Here is a 22,619-nt window from a genome sequence, read left to right on the forward strand (position 1 = left end):
AGAAGTATTGCCTTTTTTCACAAAGTTGTTGGCTATTTACTTCAGTAATATTGTACACACGTGTGCTCCAGCCATCTAGTGACGATTAGTGACAAAAAGGTTAAGCACATGTATAATGTCCCTCTATTATAAAAAAAAAATCCTGGAAAGGAAAAGCAGGGCGACGAGACGTGATCTTCTCTGAAGTTCTCGGAAGACACTTAAAAGACCCCCGAGATGCAAACAATATCAAAAATGAGCACAGCCAGCAAAACACTCAGTCGTGTAAAGGCATGTAGCACACAAAGATCCTGTGCTCTCAGCACATATAAAGCGTATAAGGACAATACGTTCTAGATGAAATGTCAACGACTAAGCAAAGAAGAAAGAGCAGCGTGGAGAAAAGGGACCCAAAAGTGTTGGAGAGAAAAAAAGGCAGATACGAGATTATGAAAGCAATGGAATTCGAAAGGCACAAGCAAACAATGGCGCGATACATGTGCAGAGAAGGGTAAAGAATATGAAAGCAGTAAAATTCGAAAGTATTGTAGCGTCCCAGCCAGGTTTGAAGCCTTTTTTGTTTTAAGTGACTGTTAGGTTCGATTGAGGGAAGGCAGAGTACAGCACAAAAGACTGATATCAGGGTATTGATTGATGCGGTAAGGGGAGGGGGCGAGACCCAGGGGATGAGGGGTTAGAGAGGGTGCTAGAAAGTTGTGTTTGGCGTTAAGAAGTCGGCGATTGTTCAAGTAAAACTTTTGTGACACTTTATTACATCAGTCGGTACAGTATCAAAAAAAAGATAGTAAAGATCGCATTAGCGCAAACAAAAGGCAATTAATCATCAGGACCAGGTGTAATTGAAAAAATAGCAGTTCAAAGCGAGGTCAGAAGTAAAAGGCAAAGAGCTGAAAGCAAAGTCTTTTCGCCTTCACATCATTCAATGCACAAAATGTAGATTTACACAATAATGGACCATAAGCTATGAGAATGTGCGGTCCCACAACAATTAAAGCAACAACTATTTAATTTTAAAGAAAGCACAATTCAGTCAGGTGTATATTTATGATCACGACAAAGCGATGCAAATTTTAACAGGCGACAAAAAAGGTAATGTATATATTCCGCGAATAACATTAGACACCAAAGGAGATCTTTATATGCCATTCGTATTAAAATGTTTGCAGTTTCCCGTAAGAATAGCTATGACAATTAGCAAATCACAGGGATAAACATTAGAAAAAGTCAGATTATTTATTAGAGAAACAGAAACAATATTCACTCACGGGCAGTTATACGTTCCGTTGTCACAATGTGTCTCCAAAAACGGAATCAAAATTCAATGCGATCTTGAAGAAAAGGTACCTGTAATTCCAAATATTGTTTTTAATGAAGCTTTAAAGTAAAAGTGCAAATAATGAAATTTAAACAATTCCAAAGGAAAAGAAAAGCTTTTAAAATTGTATATCCGATTATCAGTAAGAGACACTTTAACTTGCTCCCAGCTCTTAAAACAATGACAAGTGACAAGCAAAACCCGCAGTTCGCAGCAGGTGATCCGACCACTTCTCTTTGCGTGCATTCAGCCACCCTAAAGGGGGTAATGGTCATACAGCATATCTTCAGAGCTTGTAGTTGATCTCTACATTTTAATTTAAAATATGCTTTTGTTCTACTATACCCAATGAAATAACAAAGGCTTAAAATAAGGAGCACTTCAAGCTGCACAATAAAATACATGCATTGAATCCTGCTTTATGTTCTCTTCCTGACCTGGAATGAAGTAGTAATGAATAATTTGTTTTCTCTTTCTTTAAGGAATATAGATTAATTTTCATTACAAGAGAGATTTTCAAATCTCTGTTAGAGGGAAAAATTATGCAAAATTAAATACAGCATTACATTTAATAATAAGTAACCATTACATATTTAGTTAGTTTTTTGTAAGTAATAAGTAATGTAACCAAGTTACTATTACAAGGAGCATTTCCTGATCCTTTGAGGATGTTTGCTTTCTGTTTCTGGATAATTTTTTATAAAAGTGAGCATTATTTTTAATTACAAATGTTAAATAAACTGGTGTTGTGCATATGCAACTGGCTGAATAAATAGTCAGAAATCAATAATGTCTTATTTTTCACTCTTCATATTATTTTAAAAACACCATTATTTACAGAAACAACCAATGTGGCTAGACTAGTTTGCTTTGTGATGAGGCTTAAAAAAAACCTTACTTAAAAAAAACTTAGTGATTAGTGCTTTGCTGTTTATTGAAATGTTTCTGCTATAAAAAGAAAATTTAGTAAACTAACTGGAATTAGTCAATATAAAATTAATATGCTTAGGAAAGTGTTTTTTAAAACTTTTGTATTAGAATGTAATTAGGTATTTCTTCTTTTTAGAAAAATATCAATATGCTTAATGGAAATACAAATAAAAATAATAAGCAGTGCATTTTGATTAAAAAATGTAATCCTGAAATGACATTTTTAATCAAACATCGTCTCTAGATCTTATCAATAATTTTGTATTACAACAAACATAAATGCTCTGTTGCTTAATATTTTAGTAATTTTCTTAGGCTTAATGATGTGTTCCTTTATAACATACAAATTGAGGGTTTTTTCCATCTCATAATAGGGTAAATAACTGCATTGGCTTCTCAAACTACAAGTTTTTCCTACTTTTCCTTGCATATTCCATGTTATATTGCATCTATGTTGCTTCCACCGTTTTGCAGTATTTCATTAAGTATTGGGTGGTAAGTACCAAAGTTTTTTAAATGTTTTACCATCTTGTTTTAAAACAAATATTTTTGACAGGCAATGTTCCTAGCTAAAAATACCATGTTGTTTCTTAAACAACCATTTGAATTCTTGTGTTTCTGGCAAAATTGTTTTCTTTTTTCTCGAAGAGTGTGTGCAGTTGGATTAAAAATAGATCTTATTTACACAGCATGACCACTGATAATTGCTACATTGTTTAACACTTTGTTGTAAAAACTGTGCATTTCTAATTTTAGAGAATATATTTGGTGAAACTTTTTTTTATAAATTTAAAAAAAGAAAATGGTGCCTTTGTTCGACATTTAAAATGGAGTCCAAACGTAGACCAAAAATATGCCATCTCTGAGATATGTTTATGACAATAAAAGAATATTGAAAATGGTATATTTTATCACACATTCATGGCACTGTTTTTCTCAGAGTAGTATTACACTCTGCCTGTCTATTCAAAGGTGACCAACATGGCTGGGGTTTTTATATCAACTAGTCGAAGTGCCCATCGTTGCTAGTGTCAGTTAACCTTCATTTGGAAGTAATACCTAGCTAAACACAACTCACAGGTCTTAGACAAAAGCAGTAATCCAGCAAGACAATTAAACTGTTATCCATAATAGTCAAGAAGAAAACAATGTATGTACCTGCGGTCTTTGAGAGCACTCTTTGGCCAGTAGAAACATTGTTTATGCTGATGAGGATATCCTCCATCAGCTGTAATGAACTACTGCTGCCTAATGGGAATTGTATTCTCCACGTTGGCGATTATTTTTGGGTTGCCGCCTCCCGTTATGACCCCTGTCCCTGATATGACATATAGCATACAGTTAAGTCGGACCAATGGTAAGCACATGCAAACTTACATGAAAATGGGTTCAATCATTTTTGCATGTTTACAGAACAAATAAAAATATGTGCAATAGCAAACAGCATAAAATTTTATTTATGCAAATAAAGAAATGACAGCACATATGTAAAGCCACCTTATCACAACTCTTCCTTTTTTCCCCCAAAATACTTAATAATAAAATTTAAAAAACTAAAGTCTGTGCAGTTTCCTTTCACATCCTTATAGTAATCGCTATAATTTGAGGATAATTTTCCAGTTATCAGAAGTTTTGCATAGCTTCAGGGTGCATATTTCCTTAATTTAGTGTGTTGAATTCTGTTTTTCTCCTTTTTTCTCTTATTTTTTGTCTATTGGAGCAGTTCATTTTGATTTTTGATTTTGTAGATATGTGCTCTGATCTAAGGGAGATCAAAGGAGGTGGTGCAATCAGCAGACCGCACCAAATATGACTGAAGCAAGCAGGGGTCTTATACTGCAGCACAAGAGATCATTAGTGGAATATCCAGAAAAAGTACTAAAGTTATAATAAATGGATCATTTAAACGACTTAACACTAAAGTCTTATTGAAAGTGCTTGTTAGCTTATTCTAACACTAAGGGAGGTGCTGAAATGCATAGCATAGCAAAGACAAGATCATGGATAAACAGAGAGAAATCTAAGACACTGATCATCAAAGGTCCAATTAACAGAAAAAAGCCCTTGCACTATCTACATTTGTTTTTTCCCCAAGCTAAACTACAAAAGGTGTCTGATTTCTTTTCTGAATCTTCAGATACAGTACTTGTCATGCCACAATTTCAAATAACGAGTTCATGATGAAGAAGTGCATAATTGTCAAGTCCTATTGCAACACTAGTATGAAGCATTGTTGGCATAATCAACATGGTGATGACCATAATAAAATAGTAGTGTCCCCAAGAAAAACAAGCAATAAGATAATGTCATAATGACATGCCTTTTATAAAGATCTTATATATTGAGGGGGCGTGTAAAAATGTAATAAATCTACAAAAAGTAAAAAAAAAAAATAGTAACCCGGAAAAACTCAGTGGAGATGCTGAATGTATCCTTGTATTCATAATTTGGCATATTTTTAGTATACAATGACAATAAAACACATTTCAGCTATTGTTAAGAAGGCTCACCAATGTTTTTATTGCTTTATAGTATAAACCTGGCAAAGTTTGATTTCTCTCTCTGTTCTCACTAACTTATGCGTCTACAGTGGAGCCCATCGTGACTGGCTGCATTGCATCATCCTCCTCCTTATCCTCCTCTGCAGCTCATAATAGAATCTGTTTGACTTCTTAAAAACTAAGCCCTCCAGACTTTCTTTGGGGCCCATCTTGTCATTTGCCATCAATATGTAGCACCATGTGAAACAGTTATTTGTGCCCTCTGGAAAATGCACCCTGTCACTCCCTTATTTCATAACCTTCATGTCTGCGTGTGGGAACCAGTGTGTTGGGGGATTTGCTTAACAAAATTGGGACTTATGAAGTGGCAGGGAATCCAAATCATCACAGAGTATAAGACCACACCACCTGTCTGCAGAGGTCATGCCTCTCTTTTAGATGTTCTAAATAACTTAGACACACTGTTTGATGCCCTAAACAACATACCTGCTAGAAATTCAATCCTTCCTCAGGTGGAACAGGTATTTTGATTATCTAAAGCTGATATTAGAATACATTTGTTGAATGTAAACCCACATAGAACTGCGGGACCAGACAAACATACCTGTCTGAGTACACAGAGGATGTGCAAGGTCAACTGACAGGTAGCTTTACAGACTTCTTCAATATTTCCCTGGTGCAGTCATCTTTATCAACCATTACATCCGCAAAGCCTTACAGCGTTGTGGAGGATTATTAACACCACCACCACTCCTCCTTCAAAAGGTCTCTCTGTATCATCCCTAACTGGCAGAAGATTCTGCAGCATCCAAACAAATTCTACAGCAGCTTCTAACGATGACTGTCTGGGCTTTCAACTCTGTGCTGCTCCCAACCACTCAGAACTGCTCCTAGTAGTTTATTTAAGTATTGTTACAGCATAAGAATTCACATTAAAATACTCAATGGATAAGTATGTGCACAAATCTTTTGTCATGCAAAAAATAATGATTTTCAAGGGGGGTTGAATACTTTTGTGCTCTACTGAATTTATTAAGTAGCCACATAACCATGATGGGCTGAATGTTTGCTCAAATGTCTTTTAGTTTGGAAACGTATCTGATTTATTCAACCAAGGATGTTTGCACACTCTCCTGATGGGTGGAAACGAGAAGCACTCTTACCAATAGTACAATTTTATAACTAAACCTTCCCACAATTCTTTACTGTACTTAGCCTTGCATACAGATACTACTATCACAATTTCTGTTAAGTCACCATGTAGTTCTGCCAGGTGGAGACAAACTAGAGCCCTTTTGATTACCTGTGGAAAGTGGCATCAGCCAATATCTGGGTATGTTTGCCCCTGGAAAAAGGCTACCACATTCAGCACACAGATGCTTTACAAACACAAATAACTTGCTGCATTAAGCAATTCTACTAAACAAGATTGGTTGTCAAAGGAACCACAAATCATAGTTATCTATCATTTTGCCATATTACAGCCAATAACAGTGTTACTCTATCACAATTTCAGTGTGGTGTGATTCTTATTATTGTCATAATGACGCAATGCACACTCCTTTATGATTTTATTATCATGTGACAATACACATACAACAATAAAAACTACATTGTATTTCATGTATAAGTGAACTTTTGTTTTCAACTTCTACTGATAACAACCAACATGTTTTGTTTTTTGGTGTGTGTGTGTGTTTCGATGTGTGTGTTCCAAAGTTAAGCTATATGGGGAAAAGGGCAGAATGAACAATATCCTCCGATGTAAAGAGATGCTTGTAGCAGCTCAGAGAATGCATTTAAATTGTTGCATTGGCAAGTAAATAAAATGAAACAGTAAAGTGATTAATTTAGTTTCTCAATAGTCAGTAATCCCACATTCAGAGTGATTTTTCTAGGCATTTGTTCAAAGTTAGTTCAGTTTAGTTTGGAATTCCAGCCACTTTCCTTCCTAAGTAATTGCTCCAAGGGATCTTTTACTGCTCAATTTATTGTGAGAATTTCTTCATGTTTTGAAAAATGTGATGAAAAGGCAATGTCAACATACACATACAGTATTAAAAAAAAAACAATGAAGCAAAATATTGGCAGATTTTTGTTTTAGTCTTTAAATCTGTTGTGCTTGATTTCACAGGTGACTGAGAGGACTGTGATAGTAGTATGAAATTAAACATGTTGATTTTACGAATCAAGAGATGAATTGATAAGAAATGATCCAGTGGGGAGCATGATGTCACAGTGGTTAGAGCTGTTCAACCTCATAGGTCCAAGGTTTGAACACCAGCTTCCATGCTGCCTGTGGGGAATGTACACATTTTCCACATGTTTGCATGTTTATCCTTAGCTATTCTCCCATGTTCACAAAACATGCATGCTAAGTTAATTATCAGTTCTGAGGTGTCTATTTAGAATTGATGTTGACATTGCTATTAAAATTTGTTTTAGATCACAAGAAAGATAAGAAGTGCTAGAGATTTACTTGCTTTATTTTTACTTAATATCTGAACAACTGACGGGAAGCTTTGTATTAAGTGATAAAAACCATTAGGAAAACATTACTCAAAAGTTGTGCCAGTATTGTGCTTTAGCAGGCCACTTCAAGAAAAAATACACAGTATTGGACTGAAAAGGAAATAACTGTATATCTTTACTTAGACACCATGTACATTATAAAGCTTACTATTTTTTTCTAAGATCATCTTTTTTAATTGCAGGGTGAAATTCACAATGACCGTGCCAAGTTCCATGTACTCTTTCTGTTGTTTGTTGCACTTATGTTCTTTGTAAGTCTCATGTTCCTTTTTGGTTACCACTGCTGGCTTGTGTCAAAAAATCGATCCACTTTAGGTAAGAAGAGTTTTGCAGTTCTTTAATAATATGGTCTTCATAAGTTGAATTAATACAAGTGTTTTTCCTCTTACTGCACTGATTGTTTTGGTTTTTTTAAGGTATTCGTGTCATCACTTTTTTATATAACGCTTTAAAAATATTATTAAACAATATTTTATGGGTGGGTCATTCCATTTTAATTCAATTAAAAAAAGTTTGCATCTCCATTTTTTATTTTGGTGAAACTTGATTGAAGATTATTTGTTGAATTAAAATTGAATTGCCCAGGTTTGCTTTCTGTTTTATTCTTTTTTAAATCTGCACGTCCAACTATTAAACATGTTGCACTGTCATACCATACTTTAAAAGTGTATAATTTAGTAAATGCAAGTACACTCGTTTTTTTCACTTGTCATCATTTTTTGTTCCTTTTATAATTTTATTTTTTTAAAACCTTTTTTATTTGCATTATCTAAATGGCATGTCGGAATTTCATCTAACATATCATAAAAAGATGCTTTGAATCTAGAAATATTAAGCGCTTTTGCATAAGCAAACATTAGTTTTCAGAATTAACACCGCACAAAGATTTTTGTTTAACTGACCGCATTTTAAAGGTAATTGTAGTATGCAAGACAGACTATAAAAAAGGCAAGACTGCATTTTTAGTGTTTTTGTTATGTTTTTGCAGTTAGACACTTGGAAAGTCCACACTGATCAATAATTAAACAGTCGCAAAATTTGTTACTATTGTGTCTGCTACATGGACAGCCAGTGCAGTTGTTGAGACATATGTCACATGCACAATGTTTTGCATTGGGCCTGCGTTTTATTCAGGTTTGGCTAACTGGATAGACTTCTATGGCTCTGTAATGTAATAGAGTGGTTCAGTCAATGGATGGATCAATTGATCCATACTCAATAAAAATAATGTCAAAGGCAATGCGTGTTTATAAACTAAAAGAAAAAATGAAAAAAATCTAAATGCATCCTGAATATTGAAGTAACAGAGTAGAATTATGTTGTTAGAACTGTTTACATCACTGTTTAACTTTTTCTTCACTACATGTGGTTTTGTCAGTCATTGTTTAGAAGACAACTATAATTGCTTTCTACGTTTTCTGAAGAGTGCATTACACTGAAATGGGGATGTTGTAGTAGCATCGTGGTCAGTGCTATTACCTCACAGCTCCAGAAGACTGACTTTAAATTCTAAGTCACTCATGTCTGTTCTGTGGATAGCCTGGTTTCCCTCACAGGTCTATAAATGGGTCCTGTGTGGATATGTACATTTCTATGCTCTGCAGTAGATTGCTTTTCTCTCCTGGCTTGGTTGCTGTCTTACACCCAGTGTAGCCAGGATAGGCTCCAGTCCCCAGATCCCTGAACTGAATTAGGTAGATTTGAAAATTAATGAAAGGATGCTTTAAGATGAAAAGAGTTGCCAAGAATATTTTGTAAAATAGGAGAAATAAATGAGAAATATACATTTTAATTTGATTTTTATTGTAAGTATGCAGTGTGAAATGTGATCAAGCTGTTTCTTTAAATGCAATTATTTGTTTCCATGTAATTTATTTATGCATTTAATTATTCATCATATGCCAATTATATACTTTATTTTAAACTGAGAAACTCCTTGTCAAGATTACTTGATGATTTCTACTTTAATTACTGATCTGAAATTCATACACAATAGTTGAATGTTGTATACTGTCTCAATGATACAATAACCTGCACTGAAATCTTTCCTAAAATTCCCCTTAATATTCTAGAGGCATTCACCTCCCCAGTATTTCTGAGAGGCCCAGATAGAAATGGCTTTGATCTGGGTACGTTGAAAAATTTGGAACAGGTGTTTGGAAAGGAAAGACAGTATTGGTTTTTACCCATTTTTACCAGGTATGATGTAAAATTGATTTACCTATTATTTATTTTTGCAAGATTACAGTGCTGCAGAATAAAAATTGTCCAATTTAATGTACGTTATAAATGCACTAAGTGAATTTAGGGTTAGGAATAGCCTAATTGACACATTTTAAATGAGTTAATTATCTTATATATTTACCAGTTATTTTTAAATAAAAGTTGAATCAAAGTAAGCTTTCACAGCTGAGCCATTTCAGTTTAACGAAAAGAAGGTTAAGAGAAGACATTATTGAAGTTTTTAAAATTATAAAGGGATTTATACAGTGAATCAAGACTGTTATTTTAAAATTAGTTAATCAAGAACACAGGGACACAGTTGGAAACTTGTTAAGGGTAAATTTCAGAACAAACATTATGAAGATTTTCTTTACACAGAGAATAAGTTAGCAAGTAGCTTGGTAGACAATAAGACTTTAGGGACTTTGAAAACTAGATGTCATTGATGTTGTTTTGGAAGGACAGGTGAGCTTTGTTTGGCTGAATGGTCTGTTCTCATCTAGATTCTTCAAATGTTCTGAAACAAAAAGCAGTCTTCGCTTTTGGTTTATTTCTGATTACAGCTAGGTCCACATGTGATGAATTTTTTCCAGTGTTAAGGACTTGAACACATGGCCCCCAGACACAATTGATGTGTTCCTCAATTGTTATCCATGGAATGCAAAATCATTGTCTACAAAAATGCCTTCTGAAATGCTTAAGAATATTTTGATGTGTTTTAAATAATGTAGAATTACAAAAGATACTTCAGTGATTTTTTTAGATCTGTGTGTAATTGTAATGCAGCTCATATGCTCAAGAAGAAATCATTTTAAAGAAAGAAACTCTTGCAATCTTAAAAGTTATTAACTACAGTATGCAATATACCACTTATGTGCATAACTAGTTAGAAATATGTGTACTTGTAACTGTAAGCTTTCACATGTGAATGGAACTGCTCTAAAATGATATATCTGCCTTATTGTACCATGTCCCAAACACTTCTTCTGGATAATACCCTAGCCCTTTTAGGAGTCTTTGGTAAAATAGGGAAACTAAAGTAAAGATGAAGACTAAAGAGGATCTGCTTTAAATTGAAAATTCTCTTTACTTCTCCTCTCACCTTTGAAACCTTCACTTCTGTCTCTCTTTCAGATGACCCTGATCTCCTTTCTTATTCTAGGTCTACAAACTGCATCCTGGATCCTCCAGCTACAGTATGTCTGTTTTGATGGCTTGTTAACCATTAACCACTGCCACTCTGTCTCTTTAGTCTGGCTCATTTTCTCCTTATCCTCAAGCTTGCAAGAGTTCTTCGTGTGCCAAAAAAGTCCTGAATTATTCTTTTCTTTACATCTGGTTACAAATCCTACTCTCCTGTCTACAATTCTTGGGTTCATAGTTTACTCTGAACTTACTTGTAATATGACTAATAACTCTAAATTTTTCTAGTGACAGTGGTTTCCCTCTAAATTGCTGCTTCTTGATCTCATGTTTGTGTTTTTATTGTTCACCTTATTGTCTTCCTGAAAGAACTGAAGGCAAATATTTTTACTAACTTGTTATGTTAGAATGTTATTTCTCCAACTCTATGAAGTCTGTTGTTTTCAATAGTGAATATTGTTTGCCTTTCTGTGAGAGGCCATCAAAATTGTATACTCTTCTTTTTAACTTCTATTGTACTTTGTTTCATTTGAATATGTGATTCAAATCAATGTGAACCTCATGTTCAGATCTCATGCTGATGGGAAGAACTCGCCATATTTGAAAATCTCTCCTGGATACATATGTTTATGTAATAGATGATAGCGTACTTCAGTGACCTAAATGCCAGAATGTAGACAAACTTCCTGTATGCCAGATTGTAGACAAACTTCCTGTAGATCAATGCACATCTAGTCAGATCAAGCTTTTACTTGAAGGAGAGCACAAAATCCCTTTCACAAACAATCATATTTACTATGTATTAAGAGGAAATCTTTTAACATCCTGTTTATCTGTTCAACAATGACATATCCTAACAGATGTTTTATTGTCACATAGGACGCACCCATGAATGAAAACTCTTTAAATAGATAAACAGATTGTTAAACAATAACATGTCCTAACATATAGTTTCCTTATCTATGTTTATAAATCAAATTCTTTTGCTGTCATATGCAGACATACTCCTGAAGCCATTGCATTCCTTTACAACTTTATCACCACTCAAGGAAAATACTTTTTCTTGCTTATGCAATCACACTTCTGTATTTTGGTTGACATTTTCACCTTAGGTATAGTGCGCTCCTTGAAGGTAGTCCTTCAACTTGGAGAACTGTTATACCAAGGTTATGTCTCGGGAATAAAGTTTGTGTAGAATCTTACTGATTCCAAAGACTTGCAGAGCAGCCTTTCATTTGTTTTTTCTTCTTTTTTTAATCAATTTTATTTCAAGAAAGTAATAGTGTAAAATCAAGGAAATAAAATTTGCCAAACATATAGAGGAAATAGCTATAAAATCAATATAAAAAACAGAGAATTTAAAAAAACAAAGAAACTGAGAAAGAACAAAAACCAACAAAACAATAAGGTGGTATTCTTTAAGCATAAAATCAGACTTAACTACATTTTCAACATTAAAAAAAACAAAACCTTGGTAGTACTGGCTTTTGCCCTGCGCATCCTTGGTGCTGGGTGCTTCCAACACCTTGATTGTTGTTTGAATTCTGGGTAGTAGGTTTGTATACAAGTTTCAACCTCAGTTATGAAATTTTGAATATTTTGCTCTTTGAATTAAAAAGTGTGTTTCTCCCTGGAATGTTGAATACAATAATGTTTCATCTTAAGCAGAGAAACATCCATGTCTAATTGTTCACGAAGAACAAATTTAACTGACACAGAAATACTATATATTTTACATAACCTATAAAATTGAAATGATAAGGTTTACAGTCTTGTCCTTGTTTTTGTTGTTCTTGTCGTCTTTTCAAAAAGAAAAATTTTTTATGACTGCTTTTTTATTTCCAAACTTTTTTTTTCTTGAATATAATTAAATGATCTGTGTTTTGGTATAATATCAAAGAAAAAATATTTTTAAAACAAAACCAAAATATATTTCTATGTATGTGTTTAATTTCAAATTGCATAAATTATTAAAATGTCCTTTATATAATGGTAACATGTATATGTATTTAATTTAAAATGTTGAGTAATGAATTCTAAAAGATACAGGTTTTTTTTTTCTTGTCTGTATATTGACATGACTTCAGATGTGTTTTTGTTGTCTGTTATAGATTTGAGGCATCCTACTAATCATAGTCACTCACTTTTTTAGATTTGTGTTGTTCAGTGTTTTACAAAATGTAGCCTTTAAAGAGATTTTCTGTAAATTCTATTCTAGTTTGTCACAACACCACCATTTAGGTTTGCTTTTTTTAAACTTTATCACAAAAAGCAAAAACACCATGGGGAAAAATGAGCAAAAATCATACTTTTTGAAATCTGTATTTGTCATGTTTGAAGCCAGTCTTCTTTATTTGATATATATATATTTCATCTTGTAGCCTCGGTGATGGACATTTTTTCCCTATGAGGACGCAAAGTGAATCCAGCAGTCCATTGTTGTCGACTGAACACCAGTGGGAGGATGGGCGATCGGATGAAGAGACCAATCGTAAGTTGAACTAATTAATATGAATTATGATTTTTAAAGTAAAATTCTTTTATCTTCACATATGCAGTACCATGAAAATGTATTTCTTGTTTGAATCATTGCTCCCCAACTCCACCCCAAACCCACTTTTGTTTCAAAGCACTAAAAATGTATTTTTTTTTTTTACTCGTGTTATTGTTTTATTTTAAAAAACATAAGAAAATTTTTTTGCAAAAGAGTGTTGTCCCTGTGTTGTGGAAGCTATGTGTTTGTAGTGAAAAACTGTTTCCTAACAAGGACCCGGTTTACCATCCAGTTGGCCTTCACTGGTGAATCCTTAAATTAATAAAGTTAAATGAGCATTATTCAGGTTGTGACTCTGTAAAACAGCTGTGTAAATGAAGACTAAATGACATTCGCTAAAAGTGATGAATAGAGTTAAAATAATATAAATGCATAAATTAGCTAAAAGATTTAAAATATGCACTGTGGGCACTGTTTTTTCAAATATCAAACATTACATCTTGCCTGAAGAAGGGGCCTGAGTTGCCTCGAAAGCTTGCATATTGTAATCTTTTTAGTTAGCCAATAAAAGGTGTCATTTTGCTTGGCTTTTCTCTTCAAATATCAAGTAATGGAAGCTCCATCAAACCGCTCAGACACTGCGTAGAAAAGGTCATCCCTCAATATACTCTGCACAAATGAGTAAGCATGAGAGAAGCCAACAGGCCAACAATCTCTTTGAAGGCAGTACAGAGTTTAGTAGCTCAGACTGTACTAAAGGAGCGTCAGTCAGCCGTATCAAGATCGCTTTATAGAGTAGGCCTGTATGAGATAGTGTCACAAAAATATGTCTGGAGTCTGCCAAAAAAACACAAAATTCACCCAGGTACAATATGGAAAAGGTTTAGATGAGACTAAAGTAGACTTTTTTGGCCAAAGTCCAAAGAGAGGTGTGTGGTGCAGGTGTCACACTGCCCACATTTCAAAAAACAAGTCAAGTCAAGTTAGGGAGCATGCACTGGCACAGTGTGTTGCCGCACCATACTGAAAATTAGTATTGTAGTAGTAGCATTTAAGCCATGAAGCTGCTTTTTTGTCAGGAGGGGACTGGGTGTCTGGTTTAGACAAATAGTAGAGAGGATGATGGAAAATAGTCTTACCGTTGTATTTCCCTGGCGAAACCCTTATCTCGATACAATAGAGATTCTGTGACACTGTTTTAAAACTTTGGTGCATAAACATTAACCTTCTATCCTTTGCAAATCTAGATGTCTGGAAGAACAGACCAAATTCACTCACCAACAATGTTCAAAGTTGATAAATACATACCCCAAAAGATTTAAAACTATTCTTAATACAAAAGGTGATTCTACAGAGTATTCATGCAAAAGGACATAAACACTGCAGTGTGTTTGTTTTTTTTTTTACATAAAAGTGTCACTTTAAAAAAAATCTTGAGTTTCACAGCCTTAAACTAAATCACAAAAAACTAATATTCTTTTATTTAGTAAAAGTAGAATCTTTAATGCAAAGCACTGTACATTTTATACAATCTTAGTTCTTATTACTTCTTTGAGTAATGAGTGTCATTCTCTCAAACAGTCTCTTCTGCATGCTCAGTATGTAGTTCTTTCGTTTGCTAACGTAGTGCCAAAAATTAATTTTTATAGAGATTTGTTTATTGGTTACAACTGTATTTTCTCATGAGAAGTATGATTTATATCCTGTATGGTCTTTTTCAGCCCTGCAAATTGAAGATCAGGCAGTCACAATGGAAATGGAGACATAACGTACTGTTCAATTTGCTGTACCTCTCTTTATTTACAGGTAAACTTCCTCAGAGCTAATTTTGTAACAGATTTAAATGGGTGCTTGTCAGCCTGTGAGACTTCTACATGTTGTTAACATAAGGTACATTGTGCAACAATTCTAGAGATTTTAACAGGACGGGGACTATGGAGAAAACCAAGTACTGTACCGTTACAAACTTTTCCTTTTCAAGCTCTATAACTTTTTTTTTTAGTTTTGTGGAGTCCCGCAGCATTAGAAATGTATTTGTTAATAATTTGATTGTGACATGACATGCCTGTAGAACCTGTGTGCTGACAAATTCACTGTGATGATAAGGGCCAGTGTGACACTGGCTTTTATTGGGTAGGGTTATCATTTTACTGTTAACTAAGATGACCAGCAATCAATAATTAACTGGCTCCCACAGAGGCAAAAGTAATTTAATTGTTCTTTGCTGTAGTGTGTTGACATTTCAGGGCAGAACACTTAAATCTTTTTAGGGTGTCTTGAGGCATAGTGAACAGGCATGCCTTCTATTCTGCTGCAGGAAAATGATTTTAACTTGCCCATCTGTGGGTGACACAGTAATGTAGGGAAAGAAGGAGTTAGTCACTTATTTAATTAATTATCTGTAATGCCTTTGGCAATGTTGGTAAATAATTAATAAGATGTCTAAAAGGGGTGCACCAAGTTAATGTAGGTTGAATGAGGGATCTTTGTTTCGCTTTCAAGCCAAGACACCAGAAATACAGTATGATGATATCTGCACAATTTATAAAAGAGATTCATAAACTGGCAAACATCTACATTTAATACTTTCACGTTCTCTGTTGTGCTCCAAAAGTGGCGATATTTATTTTCAAAAATAACCTAAACATGCCTTTTGAAATAAATAAAGTAATCATTTATTTGTAACATAACATTAATAGTGTCATGACCTTCCATTAATGCCCAATTAATTGACCTATTCTTAACAAAATGCTCTTTAACAAGTGTGCCCCTTATCACCTTTTGTCGTTGCAATCGCCATTGAACCATTGGATGTATACTTTCGAAACTCATCAGAGATAAAGGGGATTTTTAGAGAAGGACTTCAACAGAAAATATCAGTATATGCGGATAATATTTTACTGCATACATTGGACCCAGAAAATTAAAGTGCCAGCAGTCTAAAAGCATTAGCTGATTTTCAAAAGATATCTGGGCTTGAAATCAATTTGAAAAAAAGCGTGCTTTTTCCAGTGAATTCTCTAGCACATAATATCAGACTGGACACCTTCCCATTTATCTTAACAAATCATTTTAAATATCTAGGGGTAAATATTACAAATAAATATTCAGCTCTTTTTCAACAAAATGTTGCTGTCTGCATGGAAAAAATAAACAAGACATGACTAGATGGTCTATCATCCACCTTACATTAGCAGGGAGAATCTGCATTGTTAAGATTACCATCCTTCTCAAGCTTCTCTTCCTATTTCAAAGTATTCCCATATACATTAACAAAGCATTTTTTTAGGAAACTAAACTCAGTCATAGCTTCATTTATTTGGATTTCAAAACATCCATACATCCAAAGGGCGATTCTACAATGACCTAAAGCAGAAGGGGGTATGGCACTACCCAACTTTCAGTTTTTTTACTGGGCGGCAAATATGCAAGCTATAAAGACCTGGACATCAACACAAATTGATGAACATCCACAAGCCTGGTCTGCAACAGAAATAAAATCTTGCAGTATTTCTTTATATTCCCTGCTCTATGCCCCAGTAAATACAAACTACAGTCATTACACTAAAAATACCAATTACCCTTTATTCTCTCAGAATATGGAAACCAACGTAGGAAGCACTTTAAGACAGAAAAGCTTTTATCTGTTGCACTTCTACATAACAACCACCTTTCCACCCTCTGAAACATATACACTATCCATTGTCTGGGAGCTGTCCAGGATTAAAACACTTGGAGACGTGTACATAGATAATGTATTTGCATCCTACAAACAGTTATGCTTCAAATACAACTTCTCATCAACACAATTCCTCCACTACTTTCAAGCTAGAAACTTTGTTAAACAGAAACTGTCCAGTTTTCCTTACCTTCTGTCTTGAATGCCCAGATAGCATCTGTTTTGTCTTGGTAGAGTAATATTTTACTCTACTTTCCCCTTTTGTATTATTAATATGTAGCCTTTGTCAGAATGCCTCAAATCTCACAGACTTCCCACTGTTTATAAGATATTATAGTATATAACTTCTCCCCTCCTTCCCTTCTACATCTATAACCTCAGGCAGTTAGGTGTAGTAAAAGACAAGCAGGAGTTAAGTTACAATTAAATAATGTATTATTGATAATATTCATAAATAATAACAATATGCAAAGTACATTTGAATATTGGAACCATACAAACTGATAAATGGTGATGTGTAGTTTCAGGCGGCACACAGACTTGTTAGTTACTTAAAGTGTCTCTAGTTAAGGCATCATTTTGTGGTCAGCCTTCTTCAGAACAGGCAGCATGCCAGACTCAATATGGCTGCCAAGCTGTGCTTTTCATTGTGTTGTCCTTTTCATTTCATGGTGTGAGGTGGTCTTTCATCAGTTTGGTAAGAGAGCGAGAGCTTGGTAAAGCAAGCAAATGTATAGGTTTTCTGTCCAGCCCCTACAGCTAATAGGGTGTTGTGGTAGTTAACAGCTTTTGATACAAGCCAATTCCAAACAGCCATACTTCAGACCAACCCTGTCGTAAAATTCGCTTTCCTGACTTAGTCCTGGAGGGATGTTGGCGGGGGTGGGGTGGGAAGGTGACATGAATGCTTCTCACTAATGTAACACTAATGTTACATTGCTTTGCCCAAGTTACAAATAAAGACATAAAAAATATTTATCAATATGTATGCAAAATTTCACATCACAACAGCATCTCTACAATTTATAAAAATATTTTAAAGGCTCTTTCTTTCAAAGACTCCAGAGTAAATTGGGGAAAGAATCTGTCACTTAATATTTCAGAAAAGGAGTGGACGGCAGCTATGTACAGAATACACTTGAGCTTCATATGTGCAAAACATACAGTCATTTAAATCTTCAACTTAAAATTATTGAGCGCATTTATCTCATTTATAATTGTCCAAAATATTTCCAGGTCATGATCCTACCTGTGAACGTTGCAGTCAAACTCCAGCCTCACTGGGCCACATGTGTTTGGGCATGCACCAAATTAACACCATTTTGGACAAAAATCTTTGCATGAATATCAGACAGCCTTGGTGTCACAATCCCTCCTAACCCATTAATAGCTGTGTTTGGTGTACTCCCAGACAGCCTTAAAGTGGAGAAGGACAAACAAACTGTAATTTCCTTTACTACACTACTAGCACATAGACTTATTTTGCTCATCTACAAGAATCCCACCCCACCACTCTTAAGTCAGTGGGTAACTAATATTCTATACTACTTGTAGTTGGAAAAAATCTAATTCTCACTTAGAGGATCTCTTCAAAACTTTTTTTTAAATATGGCAGGATCTAATCAATAACATTTTAGAATAAGCTTCTGGTTCGGGGTAAAGGATACCTTTCTTTCTCCTTCTATAGAGTAGCTTTGGTTGCTGACTTGTCTCTTGGGTGGGGGTTGAATTTTGCTTTAATTTGTTAAATTTGATTTGACTGTTTGAAATGTTATCTGTTTCTAATTAAAATCAATAAAAAATAAAAAAATGCTCTTGAATACAGTGAACCCTCATGGAGCCCAAAACTCAAACGAATTGTCCAAAAACAGTAAGGCAATGTAATATACACAAAGTCCCAATACGGTGATCCAGAAGCATAGTCAAAAAACTGAGCAAGAAGATCAAAATTCACTAAATCCGTAATAAGGAAAGCACTGCAAAACACAAGAACTCATCACTCCTATCCATATTCAAAATAAACTGCCAGGATGTATAGGAGACTCTCTTGAGTTTTAGAGTGAAGGGCAGTTCCTGACAGTGATTGGTAGGTGGTCCTTCCTCTTGGAACTTAACCAAGACATTGTATACAATGCAGATAATAAACAAAGGAAACTTGTGTGTGAGTTGCTGCTATGAATTTTCTTATTGAATTTAGGAAGAAACTTATAATACAGCTAGGCCTTATTCTTCACAAAGGTTACTACCTTTCAGTTACAGTGACACTTATACCATAATACATTAGTTGGCATTGATCTGTTTATTTAGTTACATTTAATAGTTCTACAGATCAAAGTAGGTGTACTTTATAGATGTAACTGATGATTTGTTCCATTCCTGGTCACCTTTCTCAAGACATGTGGAAAAATATTCAATGTGTCTTCTTTCTTTGTTTTAGGAACTTGTCATGTTGTTGTTGGCCAAATGTTGTCTTCTGAGCAACTTGTAATCAGTCTGTTACCATTTTCAGCCAGATGAACAGATGACTGTAATGTATACAGCCTCTCTCTGTGCACTTACTTTTCCTCAACAATGTTTGAATTAATGGCACCCGCATCCAACTCTAATACAGACATGTTTCCACCCTTCCACTCCAGCACAGTTGCCTTTTGGAGTAAAGGGAGTGCATCAGCCTCTGTTATAGCCATTCCCTATAGACTAGGGGTCCAGCTATGGACAGCCAAAATTATGACAAGGTTGAGTGTAGTGGATTTTATGAAAAGAAAGACAATCTGGGTTTTACAGGGGTTTTCAAATTAAGGAATTGAGACCATGCCATTGCTTTCTTGGATGCACAACTAGATTTCATAGTAAGAGACTAATGCATCCCTAATAAAGCATCACTGAAATAGGGTTTGGGCAGTAAATTGTGACAAAATAGTATAAACCAGACCACTAGGGTGAGCCACCAAGCCCTCAAACACACCAACACAAACACATGTCGTGGATTAAAATAAAATTATTTAAGTAAATACCTTCAACAAGACTACTTTGTATCATTTACAGAAGTACAAAACCCCAACTATCATTCTATTCTCTCCGTTTCTTTCTTCTTCTTCTCCTTCCACTCTTCCAGGTGAGTTTCATCCTCCACCTCCCAACTTTGCCCTTGAGGTGTGACAATTGGAGCCTTTTTACATCAGACCCAGGAATACTTGAGGGGTAACAGTGTTGCATGTTGGAAGCACTTCTGGGTCAGGTGGAAGTTCTTTAAAGTAGGGGTGGTCTGTTCCTGCAGCTCCTCCTGGAACCCAGCAGGGCTGTCTCAAGGGACTGCAATTCAAAGCCTGCCCTCCAGGTATCCATACAGGCACCATAGCCCAGGCAGACTGCCATCTGTTGTATCGGGGGAGAAAATAGTCTATGCGCAGAGTCTCCCCCATCCTCCCATTATACTGTCCTCCAACCCAGGTAAGGAACCTTGAACCATCCCAGCCCATGCTTGGTTTCTATGACACCAGATATGGCTAATGTAACAGTTCCTCCTTGTGCTTTCTAAAATAAAAATTATTAGTATGAAACCTGCAACAGAATTTTAGATCATTTGCTAAATAACTTGTTAGGAACAGTCATATATGTCTCGCGCATATAGCCAGTGATTACTGTGATCCCTACCATGTATTGGTGTAACATTATTAACATGTCTGATTTCCCTTTAATGACTTAATTTTGCTCTACATTTTTGTTTTTATATTTTTTTGTTAGCTTTACATTTACATTAAAAAAAAATTTTTGATTTATTTTTTTTTTTTATTTAGGATTTTTTCTGTTAACTGCGTACTTACAGAAATATATACACCTAAAGACAGTGGTGCAGTATTTCACTTGCTTCTGCATACCTTTATCTGCCAGAGGCTGTATAAGTTGGATTACACCATGGTTGAGCTCCAGAAACCTCTGAGAAATTAGCCAAAGTACAAAAGTGAAAAGAAACATGGACAACTGTCTTTTGAAAACCCAACATGGCTAAACGCAACCCACAATGAGACAAATTCTGTAATCTATCAAGGCGGTGAAACCGTTACGCAAAATTGGTTGACTAGAAAACACTATATTTGTGGTCTTAGATAAAATTCTGCTTTGGCCATTAGGAAACTGTGTTCACTGATGATGATGTTCTTCCATCTTCCTCAGGCATACTCATGATACCATGATGATGTTCTCCCATGATCTTCAGCATACCTTGTGGGAACTGTAGTCTTCGCAAGTTGAATCCACAGTAACACACATGCAAAATTTCATGAAAATCAATTCAGCCATTGTTATGCAATTGGCGAAAAAACAAACAGACATACAAACAGCTTACAATTTGACTTCTGAGACACTAGGGGGGCTTTGCCATCTGCTCGCTTCACTCGCTAACCCCTGTGCCTGTGCTGTGCACTAGCCTCGTTGCGGTTCTGTCTCTCGCATGTGTGGATGCAGATGTATAATTTAAACAAATTTTTATTTTCATGGGAATTATTACATATACATAATAGAACTAACAATTCTATTTTAAGTAAATAAAATTACTTTTTCGTAAGTTTGGCTCTGAGATTGTCTTTGCAAAAGCTATTCTAATGGGAAACTGTTAACGTTTTAATATGAATGGCATATCAAGCTCTCCTTTGTTGTGTAATGTTATCCACGGAAGATGTACTACATTACCTTTCTTGGATACATCCTTCTTTCTACAGTAACTCGTGCGGTGGAAGATAGTCTTTGTGATATTGTAAGTTGATGTTTTCATCTTCCGCACGATCACTGCCAACTGTTTTAGCATAGTCTATTGATATGCATTTAACCAATTTGCCGTGTAAACTATCGTCATTTTTGCCGTTAATTTGTTTAACTTCATCGTTTCTTGGTGCTAGGATTGCCCATGTACTCATTTTTTATGTTGATAGCCCTTCATGATGAAATTCTTCCATAAGATTTGCACATAATACTTCTTCTTTAATTTTTTAAATTTTAATTTTTAAGAGCTGAGAGAGTAGAAACTGTGTCTGTCAAAAGCATTCACTCGAATGAGAGGTGAGATTACCGTGTGCGTGGTTGAAAATCGTTGAGAGCATGACTTGAAAAAATCTCATGGCCAAAGTTTTGTCTCACAGGACTTGAAAAAATCTTCCAAAAAGTCTCATCACATCGCAGGATTTCTTTATATAATATAGAGATAAGTACCATTGACTTAACCATGGCAACACTCAAGAGAGATTCTACTCCTGGTGAACCAAATGACTTTCTGCATGTATGATAGTGAATTTTAATCCAGATTACATTCAAAAGCATTCACATAATTAAATGGATTGCTTTCTGTGTTTCTAACTTGATTTCAGGCACTGGTTTATGTTTGGTAGTGGCAGTGTGAGTGCCAATAGTGCACCAATATTGAGACAAACAAGTATTATATGATGAGGTTTCTTTTAGTTTTTCTGTTGTTCATTTGCCTTATCTCTTATGATAGTGAAACATTATATTGTCATGACTTGTTTATGTTGATCATGCAGATGCATTGCTTTGCTGTGTGTTAAACATAATTTATTGGCTTACATATATAGATGCTGTATAGTTTGAAAGTATAATTTTAGTGCATTGTAGTTGTAAATATGTGTACGCGTTATGGGCCTGCAGTCAGTGAAATTGACTTGTTCTGGGAGCTGCATTACGATGTACAGTAGATGCCAAAAGGAGTTCTTTTAACAAAAATGTTTAGCACTCAGTGTTTATATACTGTACAGTACAAATAGAGACAATTAAAGGCTACAGATTTCTAAAGAA

The 22,619-nt window shown here is 34.9% G+C and overlaps 1 protein-coding gene across 3 annotated transcripts in view; it reads left to right on the top strand.

The window, feature by feature from the left end:
- The window catches only part of LOC120537091 (palmitoyltransferase ZDHHC15B-like), a 45,521-nt gene that overhangs the window by 22,551 nt on the left and 351 nt on the right, over positions 1–22,619 (top strand). Inside the window, exons 7-11 of one of the 3 annotated variants that reach the window (XM_039765737.1) lie at positions 2,620–2,740; positions 7,461–7,593; positions 9,351–9,477; positions 10,664–10,697; positions 13,026–13,116. In XM_039765737.1, the coding sequence (XP_039621671.1) occupies positions 2,620–2,740; positions 7,461–7,593; positions 9,351–9,477; positions 10,664–10,697; positions 13,026–13,034 (424 nt within the window). In that variant the 3' untranslated portion in view covers positions 13,035–13,116. Of the gene's footprint in view, positions 1–2,619; positions 2,741–7,460; positions 7,594–9,350; positions 9,478–10,635; positions 10,698–13,025; positions 13,136–14,859; positions 14,945–22,619 lie in introns of those variants that run through there. The other 2 variants (XM_039765736.1, XM_039765738.1) reach the window with 2 other exon arrangements.

This window comes from Polypterus senegalus, chromosome 10 (assembly GCF_016835505.1).
Source record: "Polypterus senegalus isolate Bchr_013 chromosome 10, ASM1683550v1, whole genome shotgun sequence".
Lineage (NCBI taxonomy): Eukaryota > Metazoa > Chordata > Cladistia > Polypteriformes > Polypteridae > Polypterus > Polypterus senegalus.